A 23,857-nucleotide genomic window follows, 5' to 3' on the forward strand; every position below is an offset into this window, starting at 1 on the left:
CTTTTCAAGTTCTTGGAGCCATGGATGAAGTGTTTGTATCATTGCTGTCTCCACCATGATATTAGGGTCAAGTCAAGTCACCTTTATTTATATAGCGCTTTTAACAATACAGATTGTGTCAAAGCTCTTAACAGTATCAAATTGGAGGATAGAGTGTCAGTAATGTATAATAATAAGATTAAACACTCAATTTTCAGTTAAAGGCATTTCATTATTGAATTCAGAGATGTCATTGTCTAGCTCAGTTTAGTTTAAATAGTATCTGTGCAATCAAATCGGCGATAATCGCTAGAAATCAAGGGTGTTGTGGGAGGTTGCTATGTGGTTTCTAGATGCTCTGGGCAGTTTTTAAAGTACCGCTGTACCGAACTGCTTACTGTAAGTGAGATTAGACTTTGTTTTAAGGTGTCCTTTTTAAAGTGTAATTACTCAAATAAGTACTAAGTAATATCAATTAACAACATGTACTTACTATAGGGTTAGTGTTAAGGTTTGGGTTTGGTCTAGGGTTAGTTGCTTGTAATTATGCATTGTACTTTACTGTTATTAGTGTAGTAACAAGGACTCTAAAATAATGTGTTACTGATTTTTTGGCAAGTGTTATCATCCTCTATGTGAAAATGGCATCTGACTATTTAAAAAAATGAGTTAACACTTTATTTTAAGGTGTCCTTGTAACACGTAACATGTACTTAATAAATTATGCATAATTACATGCATGTAACCCTAAGCCTAACCCTAATCAAAACCCTAACCATATAGTAAGTATATGTAGTTAATTCTCAATGTCTAATTACATTGTAATTACAATACAATAAAGTGTTACCAAAATTTTTTTTTAATAAAAGCAAAATTTGGAAAATGTGACCCTGGACCACAAAACCAGTCTTAAGTCGCTGGGGTATATTTGTAGCAATAGCCAAAAATACATTCTATGGGTCAAAATTATCGATTTTTCTTTTATGCCAAAAATCATTATCAAATTTCTTACCGTAAATGTATCAAAACGTAATTTTTGATTAGTAATATGCATTGCTAAGGACTTCATTTGGACAACTTTAAGGGTGATTTTCTCAATATTTAGATTTTTTTGCACCCTCAGTTTCCAGATTTTCAAATAGTTGTATCTCTATATTGTATGTAGCCAAATATTGTCTGATCCGAACAAACCATACATCAATGGAAAGCTTATTTAGTCAGCTTCCAGATGATGTATAAATCGCAATTTCAAAAAATTGACACTTAAGACTGGTTTTGTCGTCCATGGTCACATATTGTGAAATTACAGGATCTGGCATTGACTCAGGGGTGACCAATCCTGCTCCTGGCGTTCGACTGTCCTGCAAAGTTCAGCGCCAACTCTAATCAAACACACCTGAAGCAACTAATTAAGGTCTTCAGGATCGCTTGAAAATTAAAGGCAGGTGTGCTTGATTAGAGTTGGAGCTGAACTTTGCAGGACAGTCGAACGCCAGAAGCAGGATTGGGCACCCCTGCATTGACTGATGTGTTTCAATGCAAGGTCTTCTTTACTGTGGTCTTTTCTGTGTGTGTGATCAGCGTGATTAGTAATAACCTCATTAATCTAAATTAAACCCAACTGTGACTTTGTGGGTTGTTGGTAATTTGTAAGTTTTATTGGCCCCAATAAAGCAAGTGAAGCAAACAAAGCCATTAGGTGCATTTTATTAGATATGCTAATGTAATATTTATTCAGGAGGTCAGCTGGTATGCTCTGCTGACTCTACAGCACCACGTAATTGAAGCAAAGTTTTCATTATTTCTCTCTTGAGTAAAAAGGCTATTGATTTTGGCCAGTGTTTTGTATGGCCCTCACTTTAGACCGAAAAAAGAAGGACGATGACCTCATTTAGCAGTGTAATGATAAAGCATTTCTGAGAGGTCCCTCAACAGGATGGGAGAAGATCACAGCCAACTTCAGAACCAGTGTTTGGAAAGAAAATCTACTCAACTATCTGGACAAATCCTGCTTTCAAGGTGATATAAAATGCAAAGTCTACATAATAGATAATTCCACTTATTAAATCATCATATTATACTTCAATCAATTTAGCAACTTACACAACAATCTAAATGTTCCTAGATCAAAAATCTCTGTTGGTTCTGGAACAACATTCCTATTAACCAATCGCAGCCTTAAACACACTGCAACGGGCAGCAGCGGTCGAGAATGCTGTTCCCACCCCGAACCACAACCTTAATATCAAAAGATGGAAACTGGAATGTGATTGTTCACACTGATTGTTTGATGGATGAATGTTTGTTATTCATGTCGCTCTGCTAGTATCTGCCAAATGGTTTAAATCTAAAACATAAATGATCCTTCTTGGCAATATCACCATTTTGTAAAACAGAATATTCAATTTACTCAATAGCATCTTGATCTATTATTTGTTATTATAGCTATGACCATTACTAATGTGAACTATTAAATTAATTTGTTAACTACTGGCAAGATTTTAGAAAGGCTTCATTACCTACAACTACTTAAAACAGTATGTGTCTACTCGGCAGCATTAACCAACAGCCTGCAAGCCTTCAGGCAAGTTTTTGCTTCTTGAAGAAAGATTCTGAAGAACAGGAATGTACAGTATAAGAAAAAAGTAAACAGTTTTGATTTAAAGGGCAGCTATTCTATTGAATATTTAATACTTACCTATTGCCTGCACAATAAATATAGATGATCTGAGCTCGTGGTTGTGGACTAAGGTGGAGCAGAAGAAGCCGAAGAAAGTGGAAATGTTCTTAAAGATGTGGCTGGGAACCAACCATCCCCTTTTATTATTCCAGGTGATCTCATTGCCTTCTAGAAGCAATGGAGTCTGCTCTACCTGTACAAACAACACCAAACATTTGGGTCAAACATTATCTGAAGGTTTGGAAATAAAACCAGTGTTACAATCTCAGACCAATATTACAATCTAACGTATGAAAAAAAAAGACATATATTTAGGCAGATGATTGTGATCCAAAAATAATTATTTTCATCTTCGAAAAATAAGTTGCATGGTTTTTATAAATTAAGGTGTGGTCACAATAGAGACATTTTGCAGACAAAAAAGATCCCCTCTATTTTCAATACCTCTATTTTTATGAGTCAAACTCACGATCACATGGCTTCCTATTGAAATGACAGGATTTTTACCATGAAATTTTGCAGAGCAAATGCAACTACACAAACTAACTAACTACCTTAGGTAGAAATCTAGACATGGAATGAGGCACAATTCAAGTCTATTTAAATCACACTTACTGCATCTAATTTGCTTTAAATGGAAAATTCTGTCATTGTCTTTCCCCCCTCGTGTCACTCAAAACTCCACATTGAACCAAATGTCAAAGCTGCTCCTGTCCATGCAATAAAATTCACAGTTATCATAGCTGTCAAATTATGCTGGTCTAGTCATAGTCTGAAAAAACCCGAAAACAATTCGGAAGATTTTTGTAATTATTATTATTTTTATTTTGAATTCTGAAATATTATTTTATTTATTGGAAATATCATAGTGTTGTAAGATATCACACCCGTCTATGGTTGATGCTAACAAAATGGTGGAAGTAGCAGAAGGCTGAAATCGGTTACAGCACATTTAAAGATGTCTAAAGTAGTTTATTTTAACAAAGTATAAACAGACCCATATCTTTCTGCCCCATTTCAACACTACAGACTTCGCCCAGTAAACCCAGCCATGAAGTATGATTACCTGGAGAACAACCAAGTTGCAATTTAAATTACTGTTCATTTCCTTTGGCTTGGAAAGCTATGTCACCTGAGTCAGCTAAGGGCTTAAGTTATACTGCATATATATACAGTAACTGTAATTATCCTGCAGGGTTAAATCTCTAAAATAATACAAAAACAAACAAGTCCCCTAATCCATTTTTGCAGAAACAGAGATCAGGTGAGCTGCTGTTGGAGGACCTACCGAGAAGAGAGAGACTTTCAGGTCAGGATCTGAAACCAGGCATGGCACTTCAACGTGAGTTTGAGAATTCGTTATGAAGATGGTCTCCATATCGTTCTCATTTCTCTTGATGAATGGATGCTGTGGGTCTGTTTGTTTGAAGAAAAGTGAAATTAGTTTAGTTGTCTATAATTTTCTTAAGTAACACCTGCCCCAACTTTTAGGGCCCTTCAGATGATACAATGATATTAAACCTACATAAAACAGATAACACTTCCAACAGATTTACCACAAGTTTTAAAAGCAGAAATTTGAAGCTTCTATTTTTTAAATGCATTTACTTGAATTCTTTATGAATAAATGTTTGGAATTTGAGCTGTAATTTTGGTGGATCGACCTCTGGTCATGTGTTATGGACATAATTTCAGTGGGCAAGGGTGGTCCACGTTCTAACACTTGTAACGTTTAAGGTCAAAATCATGCATACACAAGTATGCAAATGCAAGAAAGCAGTCTCAGGCAACATTGCTCTGGTGATAAAGTTCCATACTCAAGGGGTGATAGAGTTTGTCAATCTAAAAAAAGATATTGACTTTAACTGATTGAGCAAGACTGTCTTCAGATTGTTGCTCCATCATTATAGTATTTGACCTGAAATAGAAAAAGGACAGTAGAAAGAAACTGTTTATGCTAATGCTTGCAATAGATCCATTTGCTGTAATGCTGAGAATGCTGCAAGCGCCTGCAATGCGTTATGAATTGTGGCCTGACACCAGCAACGCTTGTGAAGCTAGAGGCATTTGTATTCACAGACTTGCATAGAGTAGATGGTAATACTTCAAATTATACTAAATTACACTTGCCTCCTAGACCAGTATGTGTGTGCCTGAACACACATTTTTCAAAATGATTTTCTGTGCCAATCAACAGCATGTCACAGACCTTGTTGATAAAGCATTAAAGTATTTAACTCAGAATAAAGTCAAGGCATCACATTCCACCTCAAGTTCTTTGACTGAATACACACAGTTTTTGGCCAGATTTAGTCTGTGGATGATCCGAAATATCTAAGAGTGCGAATGTTTATGACACCGCTCTATCAACAGTCTCTAGAACGTTCCTTAAACCACTTAATAACAGCCTTTTGTCTTGGTCAGCATGCATATGTGTGGGACGCTAAAAGAACCTCTCCAGCTTTCACTTTCAGCAGGAGGTCACAGCGCTGTTTCGAAGCCTTACTTTGTACATCACCTGGTGATGCCTGCATCTCTAAAGCCACCATTATTCTAACGAGTGTGATTTTTCCTCACGTGGCTTAAAGCAATCACTCCAAGCTGTCGGAGTCCAAACAAAAGGATTGTATCTTGAGGTTTATGTTTCTGCCCTGCGGTGGTCTGCATGTACAGACGTAATAGGAAAAATATACAACTCCTGCAGAGTTATGGTGCATCACCATAAATCATCTTCAGGAGGTGAATTGCTTTTTTGAGGTTGAAGAGACTGGGAGGCACTGGAGGGCATGACATGTAGCTACGATGCCGACAACTCCGAGAGGCAGCGGGACCTATAAGCGGTTAACTGAAGCCACATGCCGCGAAGTGCCATTCTGCTTTACGCTCGCTGCTAATTTATAGCTGTGATTTCATCTGGCTCTGATCAACCCCCTGGTAAGATCTGTGGAAACTGTTTCGGCATCTTGTCAGGAGAAATCACCCGGCATTTCACACGAGTGAGTGACTCTTTGATCAACTGGTCGAAAACCAATTGCTTACAAATACAGAGCTGGATTGTGTCACAGCGATAAACAATCCACCTGTGAATTGTTAAAGAAAGACATTAACCATAAAGTCTCTCATTATTTACCAACATACGTCATTCTAAACCTGCACTCGATTGATATTTTCTGTAGAGAAAAATAAATATATTTTTTAATAATTTATGTACCTTTAAAACAAACTGTAACCAATTCTCACTATTAACTAGTTGCTTATTAGCTGGCATATTACTAGCATATTGGTTGTTTATAAGTACTTATTACACAGCTCTGTGGAATACTCGATTCTGATTGGTCAGTCACCACATTCCAAGGTATGTTTTTCCCCGGTAACAGCTGGTTAAAACTAATAACACAGGCTCATCCGGGTCACTGCAGTCAGCACTATTTGCTTGCTGGGAACATTTTTTCTTCGTGGAAGCTTTGTGTTTATAAAATATTAAAACTCAATATTAAATATTATAATCAATAGTCTATACAAATATTTAATTATTCCAGCCTGGTATTGCGGACTCGTGCTCTCTTGTTTCATACAAACGCAGCTGCTGCCAATTTGTGACAATTGTTTTTCACACTGTAATGGATTGTAAGATATCTAACAAACTGTTAAGATTTGAAAACAGTTTCATCTTAAATCAATATCTTTTATCGCTATAATTATTCATGTGGTGAAATGCTGTGTAATAAGTAGTACGACTGTACCATATCTCCTAATGTCCATGTAGTTTGAACTTGCCATTTGCTACCAACTGCTTTCTTCAAAGAAGCTTTGCGTTCAATTATTTCAACTCAAATCAATATTTTGTGTCTAATTATTTAGTTCTGTGGCAAGCAGCTGTGTAACAAGTGGGATAATGTACATCCAGCCAGTTATCATCGCAAAATAAAGCCCTTCAGTCTTATAAGCTTAACAACCGGCTGGATGCACATTATCCCTTACTTATAAAGCACATATTAATGTCTTCTGTATACTGCATCACTATATTCTACATCCCTTTAATCCTACCCCATAAACTTACCAACTACCTTACTAACTATTAATAATCAGCAAATTAGGAGTTTATTGAGGCAAACGTCATAGTTAATAGTTAATATAGTGAGAATCAAAGAAACTTTTCAAAGTGCTTTATATTAAAAACAACTTTAATAATACAAGCAATAAAAAAGGCAAACCTAAAAAAATTGTTTTAAGATTACATTTAAAAGTATCAATTGACAATGTCCAAAATATAAGTTGTTCTTCAATGATACAATGTTGCTTTGGCATTAATGATGCCCAGCTAATCCAAAATATAGCAACCAACCGTGCTCTTCCAGCTAATCCAGGTGTGCCGACAAACTGTGAACTTCACTGGATTGTAGGCACTACTTTTACAGTACGTCCTGTTTTTGTTCTTTTGGTCACCATAACCTGCAATTTTGTGGTTGAACTATTCCTTTAAATCAGGCCTCAACGTTTTCTGCTGGAGTGTTTAGATTAATAACATGGGCAGTTTCATAAAGTTAGTAGGCCTGGATTCAAAAACCTTTTCCCAGAAAAACGCACAAGTGAAATGACTGAGAAATACAGTGAAATGAGTGTTGCTGATAAGGCCAATTCATTTATGAAATCAAGCTTGACACAAGTATATTAAACTATAGCTAAACTCTTATCCACAATACTGAGGGGATAATATGCTCATGCCATCAAACTCAAAATGAATATTCTTCCTTATAAATGATAAAGTGGACACTGTCAGGGTAACAGTGAATGCACTTTCTCTGTAATGGTGATATCAGCAGATTTGGCATACTTATCTTTAGTTTATTTTGTATAAAAGCTCTTTCCTAAGCCCAGGCCGTCTCAGGGTAAACCAAACATGTTTTAAGCGTGTTCATGTGTAATCTTCTCTGACCTTTTGAAGAGGGCTGATGTTTTGAATGAGATGTTTATGATGTCTTTGTCTGTTACCCAAAGAAAATAGAAACTTTAGACAAAGATAGCCTGGCCAAGCATTCTTTGAAGGGAGTCAAATAAAAATGGGATTTGTGATTTGGTTTGCCTCAGGAAAATGCCACAAAAGGAACCAGACACTGATATTCAACTAAATTGAACTACTTTTAAAGGTTAAGTATGTATTTACACAAATAAGCTAAAGAACAAAGAAGAATTGCAGTCCATTTGTTCCCATCTTCAACATTAACTGCAGCCTCATTCTAACAACAACATTTAAGCACCATTTGAGTCCTCATAGCTTCTACTGATACTTCCTACTACTAATTACTTACAGTACATAATTTACATGACTTTAATGACTGAGCTGTTCTCAGTGTAACTGTGCTGAAATGCATATAAAGTAGTGTGATTTTAAAATAAAGTACATTTGTCCTTGCACTTCCACAACATTTCCTCCCTTTATAAATAACTTTAATGATATCATACAGTGCATACAGAAGTGATATTACAATGTTTTGATCACACTATCTTTATCAGTATTTCATTATGTTTATGTTTAGTAACTTTAGAAGTACATATCAGCTTATTCTACTAACCCTAAACATAACCTTATGTAAGTCTACTAATAGTCTAATGAGAGTTACTTGTAGTTAGTAGAATGTCTAAAGTGGACTATCGAAATAAAGTGTAACCTATTCAGAAATGTAACAGCATTGATTTTATATATTACAGCTATATATAGGGATGTACATACATTTTTGGGTTACACAATTTATTTTGGTCACGCATGCGCACCTGCACACCATTTATATGATACAACCTGTATATATATCACAGCTCACCAAAACCGAATGATACAATCAGAATTTATTCTAATAAGACTAACAACTTTTAATCCTAGTAAGAAGTTAGTTTGTTTACAGATCTCACCTCGCACAAAGACAAAAATGCTGGCTGCCGTGGTTCCATCGATGATAGCTTTGATGTCCTTGTAGAAGCAGCGGTAGTATCCTGAGTCATTGGCCTGGGTGTTGGTAAGTATTAAGGTCTTGCAGTAAGGTTTCCCAGGCTCCCCTTGACACTCCTTCACCCTGACTGCTCTGTGGCCCGGGGTGTCAACGGGTGACTGCTGATTCTGGCGATCAGTAATCCCCACTTTACTTCGAGACACTTCAGGCCAGCTCCAGTCCAGAATCTGCTGTCCCCTGGTGGAATGGGTCAGATAATCACATTAAAGTCAGTGCCATTACAAATGTTTTACCAAAAACATTGCCATAATACACAACCACATGGTATCTGAGAGCTTGAGAGTATAAATTGGTTTATACTTCAAAGGTTCACCTTATAGTCAAGACTGACTATCTCTGATTAGATAAAGTTAGAGTCTCTTCTAGGCCCCTCCTTTAGTGTAAATCTGTGCAGATTTTCCATAAGTCTCTCAGTATGACATGCAGGATGGCTTGCACACCATAATGTAATACTTAGAGGAGGTTAAAGGAGGATGGTTGTTTAAATCCTCAATTCTAGGGTTTAAGAAATAATAATAGTAATGCTTGCCTTGATTGTTTGCAAAAAAGTTGGTGTTTTCACTTGAGAAACATAATATGCATGTCTTGAAACCTGTGATCAAGGTTTTTAGATGGCAAAGTAAAAGGCAATGACATTTAAACTGATGTGTTCCTCAATCAGATAATGGAAAACAGTAATTTCTGAATGCCAGCCATGAGTTTGCGTAATACTGTTCATCGATCACACTGTGCGGTGGCCCAAAAATATGCTTTCCTCTCAAAGGTATATGTTTGTAACTGTTGAAAAACTATTTATTCTGGGAATTCTTGGCAAGAAATGTCTGCAAATTTTGAAGGGATTAGAGCTAAATATGTTGGATCGCCTCCCTGCATGTTCATACCACATTTATTTCTAAACTTAACCATCCAATCACTTCCAAATTCAACATTTCCCTTGTTTTTGTAATAGTTCACAGGCTTATCTGATTATTCAATCAAAAATGACCAAATCTGCGTCTTGATTGTTTATTTACTAGACATTTTATCCCATTTGGCACCAACAAGTAATTTAACCTAGATGCAGTGGGGTAGTCAATGTTTCATGTGTCCACAGACTTTTTTTTAATCAACACCAATATTTTCTGAAATATTGTATATAAATGTAAAAAAAAAAGTTCATTATAGGTTTTGTAACTGGTCACAATCTTACCTTAACTAATTTAAATAGCTCTCTGGTGTGACTTATCAATTTTCATATTTAATATGAGCTGCATGCATAATAATTATAAAAAATTGTTTAAAGTTGTTTATGACATAAAATGGTAAAATGTTTAACAAAGAGTTTAGTATTTAAGGTCAAGTACCCAATAAAGGATTATTTGATTGTACCTGCATGTAATGGTCAATGTGTCGTTGGCGTTAATCACAAACTGGTCTTTGGTGTTGTCAAGGGTGGGTGGACTCATAGAAAACCCAGTCACCAGACCTACAGGAAGAGAAGAGCATCATCATGAGCAAAATCTAAGAAACACTCAAATTCCCTTTATGTTCCAGGCACTAATATTCACTCCAGACACATGCTTGGATGTCGTTTCATAATGCAGTGGACCTCTGACATGAGGTCAAGTCAAGTGTGTTCTTTGGGTTTTTAGTCCAATATAATTTACATTGCAGTTTCATTTAAAATTTACACAATTTCTGTATTAAAAGCATATAGAATACATGCCAACAAAATTTTGTGGGCAGAGAGGGTCCATTGTCAGTAGCGAAGAATCACAGTTCACACAAAAATCACTTTCAAACCAAGCAGCTTTCTGTTGGTCAGTGCAATGAAGTCACATGACCAATTTGGAACCGGTGAAAAGTCTTTCACCTTTACGCAAAATTCCTAATTGTGTAGATTGCTATTGAAATGACTGGGTTTCATGTTTTGTAATATTTGTTTTACTTTGTTTTTGTACTGTCACTTTTTTTCTCATCTGAATATTTTTGAGGATGCATTGCCTCCCTGGACAAAATGCACCTTGTATCATAGTTTACCTGGGACTGACTTTCCCATCATTAGGTGTTTCATTAGATTACCCAGACAACCACCAACAGATGTGCATCATCATTTATCATTTATTACAGGATTTTTTAACTATAAGGTCCTTGAGGATATTAAAAGGCCCTTAATCTGGTTTGTGTTTCACTGACAGTGGGACAGAAAGGTCAAAAGGTCATTGTGCACATGTTAATTGGTCTAGGAGTGCTGATGGTTTAAATGTCTTCTTTTGCTCTCAGAGGACACGGGCGTATGAACATGCCAAGAGGAGTTATGAGACGCACCTGGATCTAATTAACACCAAATGATGACAAGCAGGAACACTGAGCATCAAAACGAGCCTCCAAATCACTACACAAATCACATCAACAAGTGTTACTTTATATGACAAGTTTATAGAAGGAGACTTCAGTGGAAATGAATACACAATATCCTGTCAGCAAAAAATACAACCACTTATGCAACTTAATACAGAGTCTGAAATTTGTGTTTCTAATTTATTTTCCTAATGTGATATATTTCTAAGCAGGATATTTTTTAATTTCTGACAAGGTTGTAGAAAGGCTGAATTACCACGGTTCTCTAAAACAATACTGTAACAAGATATTGATACAGTGGTGTGAAAAAGTGTTGGCCCCCTTCCTGATTTTTAATTTTTTTGCATGTTTGTCACACTTTAATGTTTCAGATCATCAAACTAATTTAAATATTAATCAAAGATAACACAAGTAAACACAACATGCAGTTTTTAAATGAAGTTTTTTATTATGAAGGGAAAACAAAATCCAAACCCACATGGCCCTGTGTGAAAAAGTGCTTGCCCCCTAAATCTAATAACTGGTTGTGCCACCCTTTGCAGCAACAACTGCAATCAAGCGTTTGCGATAACTGGCAATGAGTCTTTCACATCGCTGTGGAGGAATTTTGTCCCACTCTTCTTTGCAGAATTGTTTTAATTCAGCCACATTAGAGGGTTTTTGAGCATGAATGGACTGTTTAAGGTCATGCCACAGCATTTCAATTGGATTTAAGTCCAGACTTTGATTTGGCCACTCCAAAACCTTAATTTTGTTTTTCTTGAGCCATTCAGAGGTGGACTTGCTGGTGTGTTAGGGATCATTGTCCTGCTGCATAACCCAAGCGCGCTTGAGCTTGAGGTCACAAACTGATGGCTGGACATTCTCCTTCAGGATTTTCTGATAGAGTGCAGAATTCATGGTTCCATCAATTATGGCAAGTCATCCAGGTTCTGAAGCTGCAAAGCAGCCTCAGACCATCACACTACCACCACCATGTTTGACTGTTGGTATGATGTTCTTTTTATGAAATGCTGTGTTGGTTTTACGCCAGATGTAACGGACACACACCTTCCAAAAAGTTCAATTTTTGTTGCATCAGTCCACAGAATATTTGCTCAAAAGTCTTGGGGATAATCAAGATATTTTTTGGCAAATGTGAGACTAGCCTGTGTGTTCTTTTTGGTCAGCAATGGCTTTTGCCTTGGAACTCTCCCATGGATGCTGTTTTTGCCCAGTTTCTTATTGTTGAATCATGAACACTGAACTTAATTGAGGCAAGTGAGGCCTGCAGTTCTTTAGATGTTGTTGTGGGTTCTTTTATGACCTTCTGGAGGAGTCGTCTTTGTGCTCTTGGAGTAATTTTGGTAGGCCGGCCACTCCTGGGAAGGTTCACCACTGTTCCAAGTTTTCTCCATTTGTGGATAATGGCTCTAACCATGGTTTGTTGGAGTCCCAAAGCCTTAGAAATGGCTTTATAACCCTTTCCAGATTGATACATCTCAACTATTTTGTTTCTCATCTGTTTATGAATTTCTTAAGATCGCGGAATGATGTGTTGCTCTTTAAACATGCCTCACTTTGTCAGACAGGTTCTATTTAAGTAATTTCTTGATTCAACAGGTCTGGCAGTAATCAGGCCTGGGTTTGGCTAGTGAAATTTAACTCAGCTTTCTAAAATAATGTGGTTAATCACAGTTCTTTCATGATTTAATAGGAGGGGGCAATTAATTTTTCACGTACGGCCAGGTAGGTTTGGACAGCTTTTTTACCTTAATAAATGAAATCATCCTTTAAAAACTGCATTTTGTATTTACTTGCATTATCTTTGTGTAATATTAAAATTTGTTTGATGATCTGACTCTTTTAAGTGTGACAAATATGCAAAAAATTAAAAAATCAGGAAGGGGGCCAACACTTTTTCACACCACTGTATATGACATTGTGTATTAATTAATTCATTTCTTTATTTGTTTTTTCACACTATATGGGGGCAATTTTTGAGCTAAATAAACCAAATGAATTAAATATACTTTTTACCCAAAAATGTTACGATGTTCTGAAAATAAGCTAAAGCATAGCATGAAAAGCTTTATTAATCATAACCTCCTTATCTACAGCCAAACCTCTGAGGAATTCAAAGAACACTGCCTATGACATTTTTCTTAAAGTATCTTTAAACCTTTAAAAAATTATCTTGGTATCTTTGATATATTTAGTTTAGCATTTTTGTAATTATATAAAAATAGACAAATATATGAAAGTGAAAGTGAAAGTGACGTGGCATACGGCCAAGTATGGCGACCCATACTCGGAATTTGTGCTCTGCATTTAACCCATCCAAAGTGCACACACACAGCAGTGAACACACACACACCGTGAACACACATCCGGAGCACTTCATATATATAAGTAAGATATAATATATAACAGTAAGGCTGTATATAATATGATGAATGATTTTGTTCTGTTTCAGCCGGATTGACACAGCTATCACTGGCAGAGATTTACATATAGTAAAAGACAGGGAGAGTGAGGCACAGTTCAAGTGGCATCTCCTCTTTTTCTTTAGACTAGCAGAGCAAAATGCTTTTCATGCCTGTCCCTGTGACTCAATAGACACCATAAGCACACATGTCAATCACAAGGAATATTTCTGGGCCAGTGCATTTCATGTGCACAATCCATCTGTTTCAGACGCATCCGGCCTCAAAAGCCAACAATAGAATTTTGTAAATATTTGATGGCGAGTCAATGACCTGTTTACAGTTGAACATGAACATCCTGATGACTTTTCTACAGCAGTATTTTCAGCTCTGAATATTTATTGTGGGATATCACCAGTCAGTCGATAATGTGAAATATAAGGACTCAAATGTATTATTATTATTTATTTATTTTTTCTAAAATCCTGTGTGCATTACATCTGCTTTGGTCTTAACTACCAGTTTGAGTGCAATATAATGTAGCTGATTCCCAGCCCAATAGCCGGAAGGGGGAAAAAAAAACATTAATTATTTTGTGAGCTTTAATAAGGTGATTTTTGTTCTGCAGAATTTGAGCAGTGATTGAGCCAATGATTTAGGCTTACAAATCCAAGTAAATCACATCCAATAGTAGGTACAGCACGAATTAAACTTACAGTCACAACCAAAAAATTGTCAATAACAGTGTATTTATTTATTTTATTATTATTATTTATAATTTTTTATTTTATTTTCTTAAATTTTAACAATTGTGTTCCTTCTAGCACTCAGGCTCTCTGTAGAGAGGCCAGGGCTGCAGTCACTGACCCCAACTTTTCACCTTTTCACCCTTAGTCCTCTAATAAAGGTTAGAGTTCCTCTTCAGGAACTCGAGCTGCGTCCGAAGACGCTAGGGGAACACCTTAAACGTAACTGGCTCTGAATACAAGTGAAATCTGTCCAATGGATGGGCGAGACATCACGGGCGAGGTGACGTAATGACCAGCTGGTATAAAAGCACGTGCGGTGCAAACCGGCGTCAGCTTTCTGTCATTCAGCTAGCGCTCTGTGTGTCTGTAAGTCCTATTTGGTGTTGTCTGTCAAAACAGTATCATGTCTAAAAGCCAGTTCAAGGCTAAGCATGAGGGCGAGAGTACAAGCTGTGTGTTCCTCCGTGCGAATGTTACTTGTGTGCAGGTGATACACACAGCTTGTGTGTGGTTTGCTTGGGAGCGAGGCATGCAGAGGTGGCTCTCGAGGGGGCTGAGTGCCTGCATTGTGAGAGCCTCCCTCTGCGTGTACTTTGCTCCCGAAAGGCCCTTTTCTCTAATGAGGGTTCTTTCATCAGCGTTTCTCGTGGCGCTGGCCCCGCTTCCACTGAGGCGGAGTGGCGGCAGCACTCGTGGGGTTCGCAGTGGGATCTGGCGGAGGGACCAGAGACGAGTGAGTCTCTATCTCCGCCCTCACCCCTCAGATCCCATGACCACTCCCCGAGATCGGAAGCCCGCCAGGCGGATACTTCCCCTAGGGCAGCGGCATCGACGTTTCTCTTGTCTTCCTCCAAGGATGTTGACAAGGGAAACGTTGAAGACGTTTGCGCCCTCTCTTTCGCCCCAGTATGAGGAGCTTGTGGAGGTGGTCACTTGGGCCGTGGCAAAGTTAAACCTTGACTGGCCGGCCGAGTGTCATGTCGAACCACAGAAAGGCAACTTGGATGAGCGCTTTCTGCGGTTTAAGACTCCATCTCCACATCGGAGCCTGCCTTTTTTCCCCGACCTTCACACTGAGGAGTCAAAGTCGTGGGGAAAACCTTTCTCGGGCCGCCTCTTCGTCCCCTCTTCAGATTACTATGGTAATGTGATGGGGACGAGTGAGCGTGGTTACAGAGCGATGCCGCACGTGGAACAGATGCTTGCGAGCTATCTGTCCTCTAGCGCGGCATCGTCTCTGAAGGCTCCGACCCTGCCCACCAAGCCGTTGCGCACTTCGTCGACGCTGGTGGGCAAGGGATACGTGGCAGCAGGTCAGGCTGGTTCGTGTCTGCACACCATGGAGGTGTTACAGGCATACCAGGCTGACCTGCTCAAAGAGTTAGATGAGGGCGAGGGATTTAGTGTGGAGGATATCACCAAACTCTGCAAAACCGCTGATTTGTCTCTCCGCGCCACCAAGGAGCAGCTATGGCAGCTTTGGTGGCAGCGGAGAGGCATCTCTGGTTGACCCTGTCGGACTGCGACCGGCGTTCCAGCAGTTTCTCCCTCGCTGCTCTCTAGCTCAGAGGGCTGCTGGGTGAGAGCATCCCCTGCCCCGTGCTGGCTCCTCATACAGGGAAGCTCAGAAAGAGAGCGTCGCCGCCCGTGCTCCCCCAAGAATACATCGGGGCCAGGTCGGTAAGAAGGGCTCTCGGTCGAAGACCTCGCAGGCTAAACCGGATCTGCTTCCATGTCTCCATCTTTCCCACTCACAGGAGGTTCCTGAGGTTTGCTTTCGGGGGCAAAGCTTACCAGTATCGGGTTCTTCCCTTTGGCCTAGCACTCTCACCCCACACTTTTACCAAGTGTGTGGACGCCGCGTGTGGACGATGCTATGAGGCATCCGCATACTCAATTATATCGATGATTGGTTGATTCTCGCTCGATCAGAGCGAAGGGCGGCTCGACATCGAGATGTTGTTCTCGCTCATATGAAAGTACTGGGGTTAAGACTGATCGAGTCGATCCTCACGGAAGTCAGGAGAGTGAAGGAAGGCCAGTCACTCACTGTGAAGCAGTTTCAGAGACTGCTGGGTCTGATGGCAGCTGCGTCCAACGTGATACCTTTTGGCCTGCTGTACATGAGACCCCTACAGTGGTGGCTCAAGACCAAGGGGTTTTCCCCAAGGGGAAACTCGCTTCGCGTGATCAAGGTCACATGGCGGTGCCTACGTGCCTTAGTCATGTGGAGACAACCTTGGTTCTTGTCTCAGGGCCCGGTGCTGGGAGCTCCGTGTCGCCGCGTAACGCTAGCGACGGACGCGTCCCTCACCGGTTGGGGAGCGGTCATGAGTGGCCACCCTGCCCGCGGCCTGTGGAGCGGGCATCTTCTCGCCTGGCACATCAAGCGCACCAGATCCTTGTGTGGTCCCAGGGCAAACTCCTCTCACTGAGGGTAGTTTACATCCCTGGGCATCTCAATGTGGGAGCAGACATCCTGTTGAGACAGGGGCTGTGGCCCGGGGAATGGATGCTTCACACCGAGGTGGTGAAGCAGATCTGGAGAGTGTTTGGCCAGGCACAGGTGGACCTCTTCGCTACTCAGGAGACAGCGCAAAGTCCCCTCTGGTACTCTCTAGCCATGGTACAGACGTGGCCAAGGATTCGTCTGTACGCCTTTCCCCCGATTGCTCTACTCCCCGGAGTTCTGGAGAGAGTGTGCCGGGACGGGGTCCGGCTCTTGCTAGTAGCCCCGGTCTGGCCGGGCTGAGTATGGTTCTCGGACCTGATTTCCCTCCTCGACGGCTCTCCATGGGAGATCCCCGTCAGGAAGGATCTCCTCTCACAGGCAGGGGTGCACCCCCCCCAGAGTTATGGAAGCTGTGGGTGTGGTCCCTGAGGGGGCGCAGCTCATAGCTTCCAGTCTCTCAACCGAGGTTGCTCCCTCTACGAGGAAACTGTATGCCCTGAAGTAGAGACTCTTCACTTCATGGTGCAGAGATCGCCAGCTCGACCCAGTTAACTGCCCAGTTGGTTCAGTGCTGGAGTTCCTGCAGGCTCGATTCTCTGCAGGGTTAACCCACTCCACCTTGAAGGTTTATGTGGCGGCGATTTCGGCCTACCACGCCTCTCTTGGTGGACAGTCAGTGGGTAGACACCCCCTAGTTACACGTTTCCTCCATGGTGCACTGAGGCTAAGGTCCCCGGTACGGTCCCAGATTCCTCCCTGGGACCTGGCTGTGGTGTTGGATGCTCTCTATAGGCCTCCCTTCGAGCCTATTGAGGAGATCTCTGATCGCCATCTTACCCTGAAGACTGTATTTCTTCTGGCGATTTCTTCTCTGAAGAGAGTTGGGGATCTGCAGGCCCTGTCAGTGGCCCCTACTCATTTGGACTTTGTGCCCGGCATGGCCAAAACCTTTTTGTACCCTCGTGTTGGGTACGTCCCCAAAGTTCCCTCTGTCACATCACAGCCGGTCGTACTGCAGGCCTTTAGTCCTCCTCCCTTTCGGGAGCCTGACCAGCAAAAGCTTAACTGTATGTGTCCAGTGTGAGCACTGGATGCATACGTCCACAGAGCTGCCCTGTGGAGAAGGGCGGACCAGCTGCTGATTTGCTATGGTCCCCCTAAAAGAGGTCTCCCTGCTTCCAAGCAGACCCTCAGTCGGTGGATAGTGGATGCCATTAACATTGCCTACGAGTCCTCTGACCTCCCCTTGCCGATGGGAGTTGGGGCTCATTCCACTAGGAGTGTGGCGGCCTCCAAGGCCTTCCTCGCAGGTGTCCCAATTCAGGAAATCTGTAACGCTGTGGGATGGTCTACGCCCCTGACCTTTGTCAGGTTCTATGGCCTGGACATGCGGGCCACTCTAGGCTCTTCCGTCCTCTCGCCCCAGATGTGCTCCTCAGGGATACACACTGGGCAGGGATTAGGAAGTCTGGCAGCGAGGATATCTCGTTCCCCTAGCGTCTTCGGAGGCAGCTCGAGTTCCTGAAGAGGAACATCTTAGGTTACGTATGTAACCCCAGTTCCTCGAGGGAACGAGACGCTGCATCCCGATGCCACACTTCCGGCATCCCTGCCAGTGCTTGCTTCGTTCCAGAGGCTGATGCCGGTTTGCACCGCACATGCTTTTATACCAGCTGGTCATTACGTCACCTCGCCCGTGATGTCTCACCCATCCACTGGACAGATTTCACTTGTATTCAGAGCCGGTTACGCTGAAGGCGTTCCCCTAGCGTCTTCGGACGCAGCGTCTCATTCCCTCAAGTAACTGGGGTTACATACGTAACCTAAGCCGGTTTCTAACAACTGTACATGACCTATAGGATTTTCTAATACTGCAGTTAACATAAAGAGACCTATCTGAAAACAGAAAATGTGCATTATGCTCTGCTTAGGCTGTCTTTACATTTTAGATCCAAAACACTTTTAACAATTTGCCAATTTTTTTCATCCAAAAAGTACAAATCTGTTTAGTAGGAACATCGGTAACCTGAACCTTTGTTTTCAGAACAACAGCCTTTATGATTATGACTGCATAAACATGACAAGACTTCGGCAAAGAAGTATAGTAGGCGAAAACCGAAGTGATTGTCCAAATAACACAGAACTACTGTTGCAAAAGTGACAGAAAACCTTAAAGACCCTGCTTCCTTAAAAAATTGACTACACAGAAATTCACAAAGCCAACACCCATGAAAGAGCTGTAAATGCTGAATCTTTAATCACAGTCACCAATGCTAAAATATGAAAAAGATGGAAAAAACCTGGACTGTTGGATCACAAAAATGACCTCCAATATCTGCCCGACTTGAATATTTTCAAACCACTTTGGATAGTTTTGGAAAGAAGAGTGAGAAGAGTGAGAAGTCAGTTCCCTTCTTCAGCATCTCTAAAGTGGCAAATGTTCTGATAGACGACATTCCACAGATGACCATTTAAAAGCTGTATGAATCTACTCTTAGAAGGTTGAAAGCTGACGTCACACATCACACGTCACTGTTTTTAGGTCAAAATGCTCCCACATATCCCAAAAGCAAACAACAAATGGTGCTAATATACACTCACAGTTTACTGTGGCATTCCTGAAAAAGCATGATCCTAACGTTTATCTCCATACTGAAATCTTGAAGTTGGCCAGACAGTCATTAATCTTTTCTGAAACATTAAAAAATTGGTGTCCAGGATGTCACAAGCCTGGAGACTGCTGTGTACACTCAGGTGTGATATAAAATGAATAATGCTCATAAATTGCTACTGAGATAGCATTTTCACTTGAAACTAGTATCCATTTTCACTTGGACCCAGAAACAGTATTATACGTAGTGACTTAACAGATAGATTACATTCACATTATTTTGTCCAGCTCCTGAATGTTTACATTATATAACTTTAAGGGTTATTAGTCAATACACTTTGAAACAAAACTTTGATTTATATATTCATATATTTAGATATGCATATTTAACAACTAAATTATTTACTAAAGAAAGTCTTTGTAAAAAATGAGACTGACTTCTGATGAATAATTCAAACTGAGAGATTTACATTACAAGCCCAGGACAGAAAAAAATTTCTAAAGGAAACTGCGAGTAGGAAAATTAGGAAGAGATACAAACAAAAAGTCCTTCGTTATTTTTGTGGTATCTGCATGATAGCTTTATAGCATGACGGAGAAACATTCTTGATCTCCTGATACAAAGCCAAATACATTTGAATGCATTTTTTGTTTGAATGAATATGGAGCAAGGCCGATATTATATTCCCTAGCATGTGCCTATTAAACCTTACTGATGCAAAATCAAAGGGAAATGACGCAGAAAAAGGAAGCATTTTGCTAAACACGTCAAGTTCTGTCTTACTTGTGGTTTAAATATGATCTATCGCCACATGGTTTGCTCACTTTGAACTAGAAAGATTAAGTTGCCTACACGCTGACTTGAAAAGATTTATGGCAAACATTAAGCAGCTCACAGTGTGAGCGGTCACTCCTCATCCACGGCGTTTCTCATTTACTCTCCCCAGATGTGATGATGACACGAAAAAAAAGATCTAAACTAGCAGTGTGCTCAATGGACCTGGGTTTAACTCTCCACTGCACACAGCAAAAACATTTGTTAGGATGTTTGACTTGTGCAAGCGTATTTTCTGCCAAAACACAGCCCATAGACACAGCTGGATGGCACCAAGGAATGAGCCGAATCAGAGACACTTGAAAGGTATCTGATAGCAGACTTACATGGAGCTTAGAGATATTAGGGCAGCATTTTGAAATCATCCAGCGTAAACTAAATTGGCATGACACAGTGATGGGAGTTCTGTGTGCCAGATCTCTTCCATATGGATATACGTTTCTTTCACAAGGATGCTGTGTGTAGCAGTCGTCTGGGGTGCTGACTGTTAACCTGTCAGCGTGATATATGACTAGAGTAATACATAAGCAGTTAGCAGGGGTTAACCCCTCGGCAGAGACAGATGAGGGCACATACTGTATCGCTTGTTTGTAATTCAAAGCACACTGCAACAGATACTGGATGTGTGCAGTGTTTAGATACCTCCTTATTGTTTTTGTTTTTTTTAGTGTTGGGTATAAAACACAACTGGAGGCAAAATAAATTCCTACATTAAATTCTCCACAGTTGCCTGATCATATCAACCAAGATGGAATTTCAGACCACGGAATTTAGAATGTGATAGTTCTGCTGTTCAGAGCTAGTTGGATGTGAGCATAATATGAGTTATGATATTCCCTGAGCTACTGGGAATGATTGGGAAATGCAGGGTGGTCAACTGATCATACATCAGCTGACTAATTGATTAATGTTGACTATGTATTTTTTAATGTATTTATTAAATAATACTTATTTGTTTAATAACTGAAAAACTGTTTAAAACCAGCTAAAAGTGTATAGCTCTAGACCAAGCTGGTTAGATTTTAACCCAACCAACTAAAACACATTAAACCAAGTTATGCTGTTTTTTAAGCAAGGTAATTGGAAACCCAGGCTCATTAGAAAACAAGTCAGTGGCAATATTTATATGTTGCTTCTTGCACATTTTGTGACACTTTCAAAATGAAATGTCCAGTGAGTGGTGCAAAAAGCACATTCAGTTTATCCGAAATAGATGAACATGTATCTGGCAAAGTTTTATTACGTTGTTTGTTGTACGTATTGGTGCTAAAGAGTTAATGCTCTATCATGTTTGAAAATTATGTACTACCTAATGTACATTACACCCGGCACTAAAATTAAACAATAATGTTAGAAAAACATGAGAAAAAAAGCAACAATGCCATTTTAGCTTGCTTCTGCAGATCTTAAAGAGCTTAATCAAGTGTTTATCAAATGTATCAGTGACTCGTGACTATTTTGTTTTTATATTGCAAGTGCAATGCTGTACCAGGTGAGCTACCAAGCAAGTTTACTAGTGTGTCAGAAAAGCCTTATAGAGATGGTTATGTGATGCAAAGATCAAAATGTATTAATTTCCAAATCATGCACTATGATAAAAGTTTTTGATAGCATTGTACTATCAGCCAAGCAAAAAGTTTATTAATCAATAATCTGCCCATGTAATCATACTTTGTGTGAAAAGTAATACAAGTTGTTAGTATTTTATTGTTTTTCTAATGAACCTCTGTTGTGATTGCACAGGACTTCCTTAAAACCGACTAGTTGGTTATATGAATGACTGATTTGAAAAAATATGTAGTTTTGCACATCCCATGAAAGTGAGTTTCAGATGAACTACCAGAGCATCTCTCTTTTGGCAGTGATTTAACTCAATGATTAGATTTAAGACATCCAAAAATGTATATTCTGTCATAATTATTTAGTCCTTTAATAAGAGAAAACATTACAGTAATATAGCAGGCTTCAGATTAACTGGAATTACAAAGCCAAAAGGAAAATGTTAATAGTGCTGTTACATCTGGGTAGATCTGAGCACAGCAAATCTAGTGGAGTCACATGCTATATTACATAGGTCTCTCACTGCTGCCAACTGAAAAGCACAACTGTACTCTAGATATAGATATGTGGTTTCCAGAATATTCTTTTTCCTGAGTAAAGTGAGACCTTGGTGTATCCATAGTGACAGTTAAGCAACTCTGAATGTGAGCTGCTGGGTATTTTAGGAAGTAGTATGCCTGTGGAAAACAGATAAATCATGCACTCAGGAGCAAAGAGCAGTCATTTTGGCACTTTGGAGCATGCATGCTGGATTGTTATTCACTATGGGACATATAACAGTGAGAAATAAAGCCTTCAAAGGTAGTCATGTGGCAAAAGTCTTTTCCCTTTTGCTCTGAGGACGGAAACATGGAGCCTTTGATAGGCAAATGCATTTTTTGTCTTATCCAGTAAATTTCCTGTTTTTCTGCTTGGCTTTTCATTTCACAATTTCCTTTAGTGAAACATAACAGTGAAATGTTAAATTTGTTGTTCTATCTATCTATCTATCTATCTATCTATCTATCTATCTATATATCTATCTACTGTATCTATCTATCTATCTATCTATCTATCATTCTGTCTATTATCAATGGGGTCAGATCACATCATCCCAGTCAGACAGCGGGGCACAGGGCCTGAAATAGCCGTATGTCCGGCCTACAACAGGAGGGCAGTTAGGCCACGGAACAGACCTCCTCCCTGGACCGAGGAGTCAGCATCCCGCTGCTCCCCGTGGAGGACGTCGGAGGGGATGTGCATGCACATTAAAACATGAGTGAAGGAGAAAAAGCTGGATGCAATTCCTCTGTCCTCTAGAGCCAAGGCCAGGGGCACACTTTGATTCCGCCGTCACCCGTTGGGAGAGGATGAGATCCAAAAATGCGACTGTATGTCCTTTCATGCATGTCTATCTGCCTACTTGTGGCCTTCCTATTTCCTGGCTGGGATTTGGGGTGAGGTCAGGATGTTGTGGGAGGGGAGACAGCTGTGTGGGTTTCCTACATGTCGCTTTCTCATCCCTTACTAGTATTTCCTGTACCTGTGGAGGCTGCCAACAGGACGCTGTCCTCTTTCCACTGCATCGTTGCATTTTCTGTCATCACTGTCATTCAGAAATTATATTCCCCATTTAGATCTATGGGAAGAGCTGTTTCTACCAACACTAAAACTGTAGGAGTCCTTGGTATGAATCAGTATTCAGGTCAGCTGAAAGTACTATCAAATTAGCCAAGATCCTTAGGGTTGTCACAGATTCCATATGGGCCAGTGTCATTAGCTAATTGCAGCTATTATAAATCTGCTGATGCAATGATGTAGACACAGAAATCGGTATCATGAGATTAAGCATGCGAATACGGAATCGGTCAGTGGAGGCCAAGGAAACACTGGCAGTCCTCTTTCCCATGAACCCTCACTGACCTCCAATGGTAGACCATGCCATATCTCTGACCAGAGAAACCTAACACTTGTTACACCTCATAGTGCACCATGAAATATTGCCAAAGGCTATGGAGCTCACACCAATTATGGTGACTCTGCGCTTAAACCAATAAGCTTCAGATTTTCCTCCACTGAGGCCCCTCAAGAAGGGTCTCAATTTAAAGTGAAAACACAGTATATAACCTGATGACAAGCCCTTTAAACACAAACCAAGAAACAGACTGAAAGTCTATCAGAGAATTCTGCTCGTATAGTAAGTGATTTAACAGAAGTGATAACATGAAAAAAATAATGAAAAAGAGAAAATAATCTCTGCAG

The 23,857-nt window shown here is 40.1% G+C and overlaps 1 protein-coding gene across 2 annotated transcripts in view; it reads right to left on the reverse strand.

Moving 5' to 3' along the window:
- flt4 (fms related receptor tyrosine kinase 4) overlaps nucleotides 1-23,857 on the reverse strand; it is a 50,731-nt gene that overhangs the window by 24,531 nt on the left and 2,343 nt on the right. For both annotated transcript variants that reach the window (XM_058798875.1, XM_058798874.1), the window contains exons 2-5: nucleotides 10,033-10,129; nucleotides 8,567-8,841; nucleotides 3,944-4,075; nucleotides 2,678-2,848 (exon numbers count right to left, since the gene is read on the reverse strand). In XM_058798875.1, coding sequence (XP_058654858.1) covers nucleotides 2,678-2,848; nucleotides 3,944-4,075; nucleotides 8,567-8,841; nucleotides 10,033-10,129 — 675 coding nt within the window. The remainder of the gene's footprint in view (nucleotides 1-2,677; nucleotides 2,849-3,943; nucleotides 4,076-8,566; nucleotides 8,842-10,032; nucleotides 10,130-23,857) is intronic.

This window comes from Onychostoma macrolepis, chromosome 14, assembly GCF_012432095.1.
Source record: "Onychostoma macrolepis isolate SWU-2019 chromosome 14, ASM1243209v1, whole genome shotgun sequence".
Taxonomy (NCBI): domain Eukaryota; kingdom Metazoa; phylum Chordata; class Actinopteri; order Cypriniformes; family Cyprinidae; genus Onychostoma; species Onychostoma macrolepis.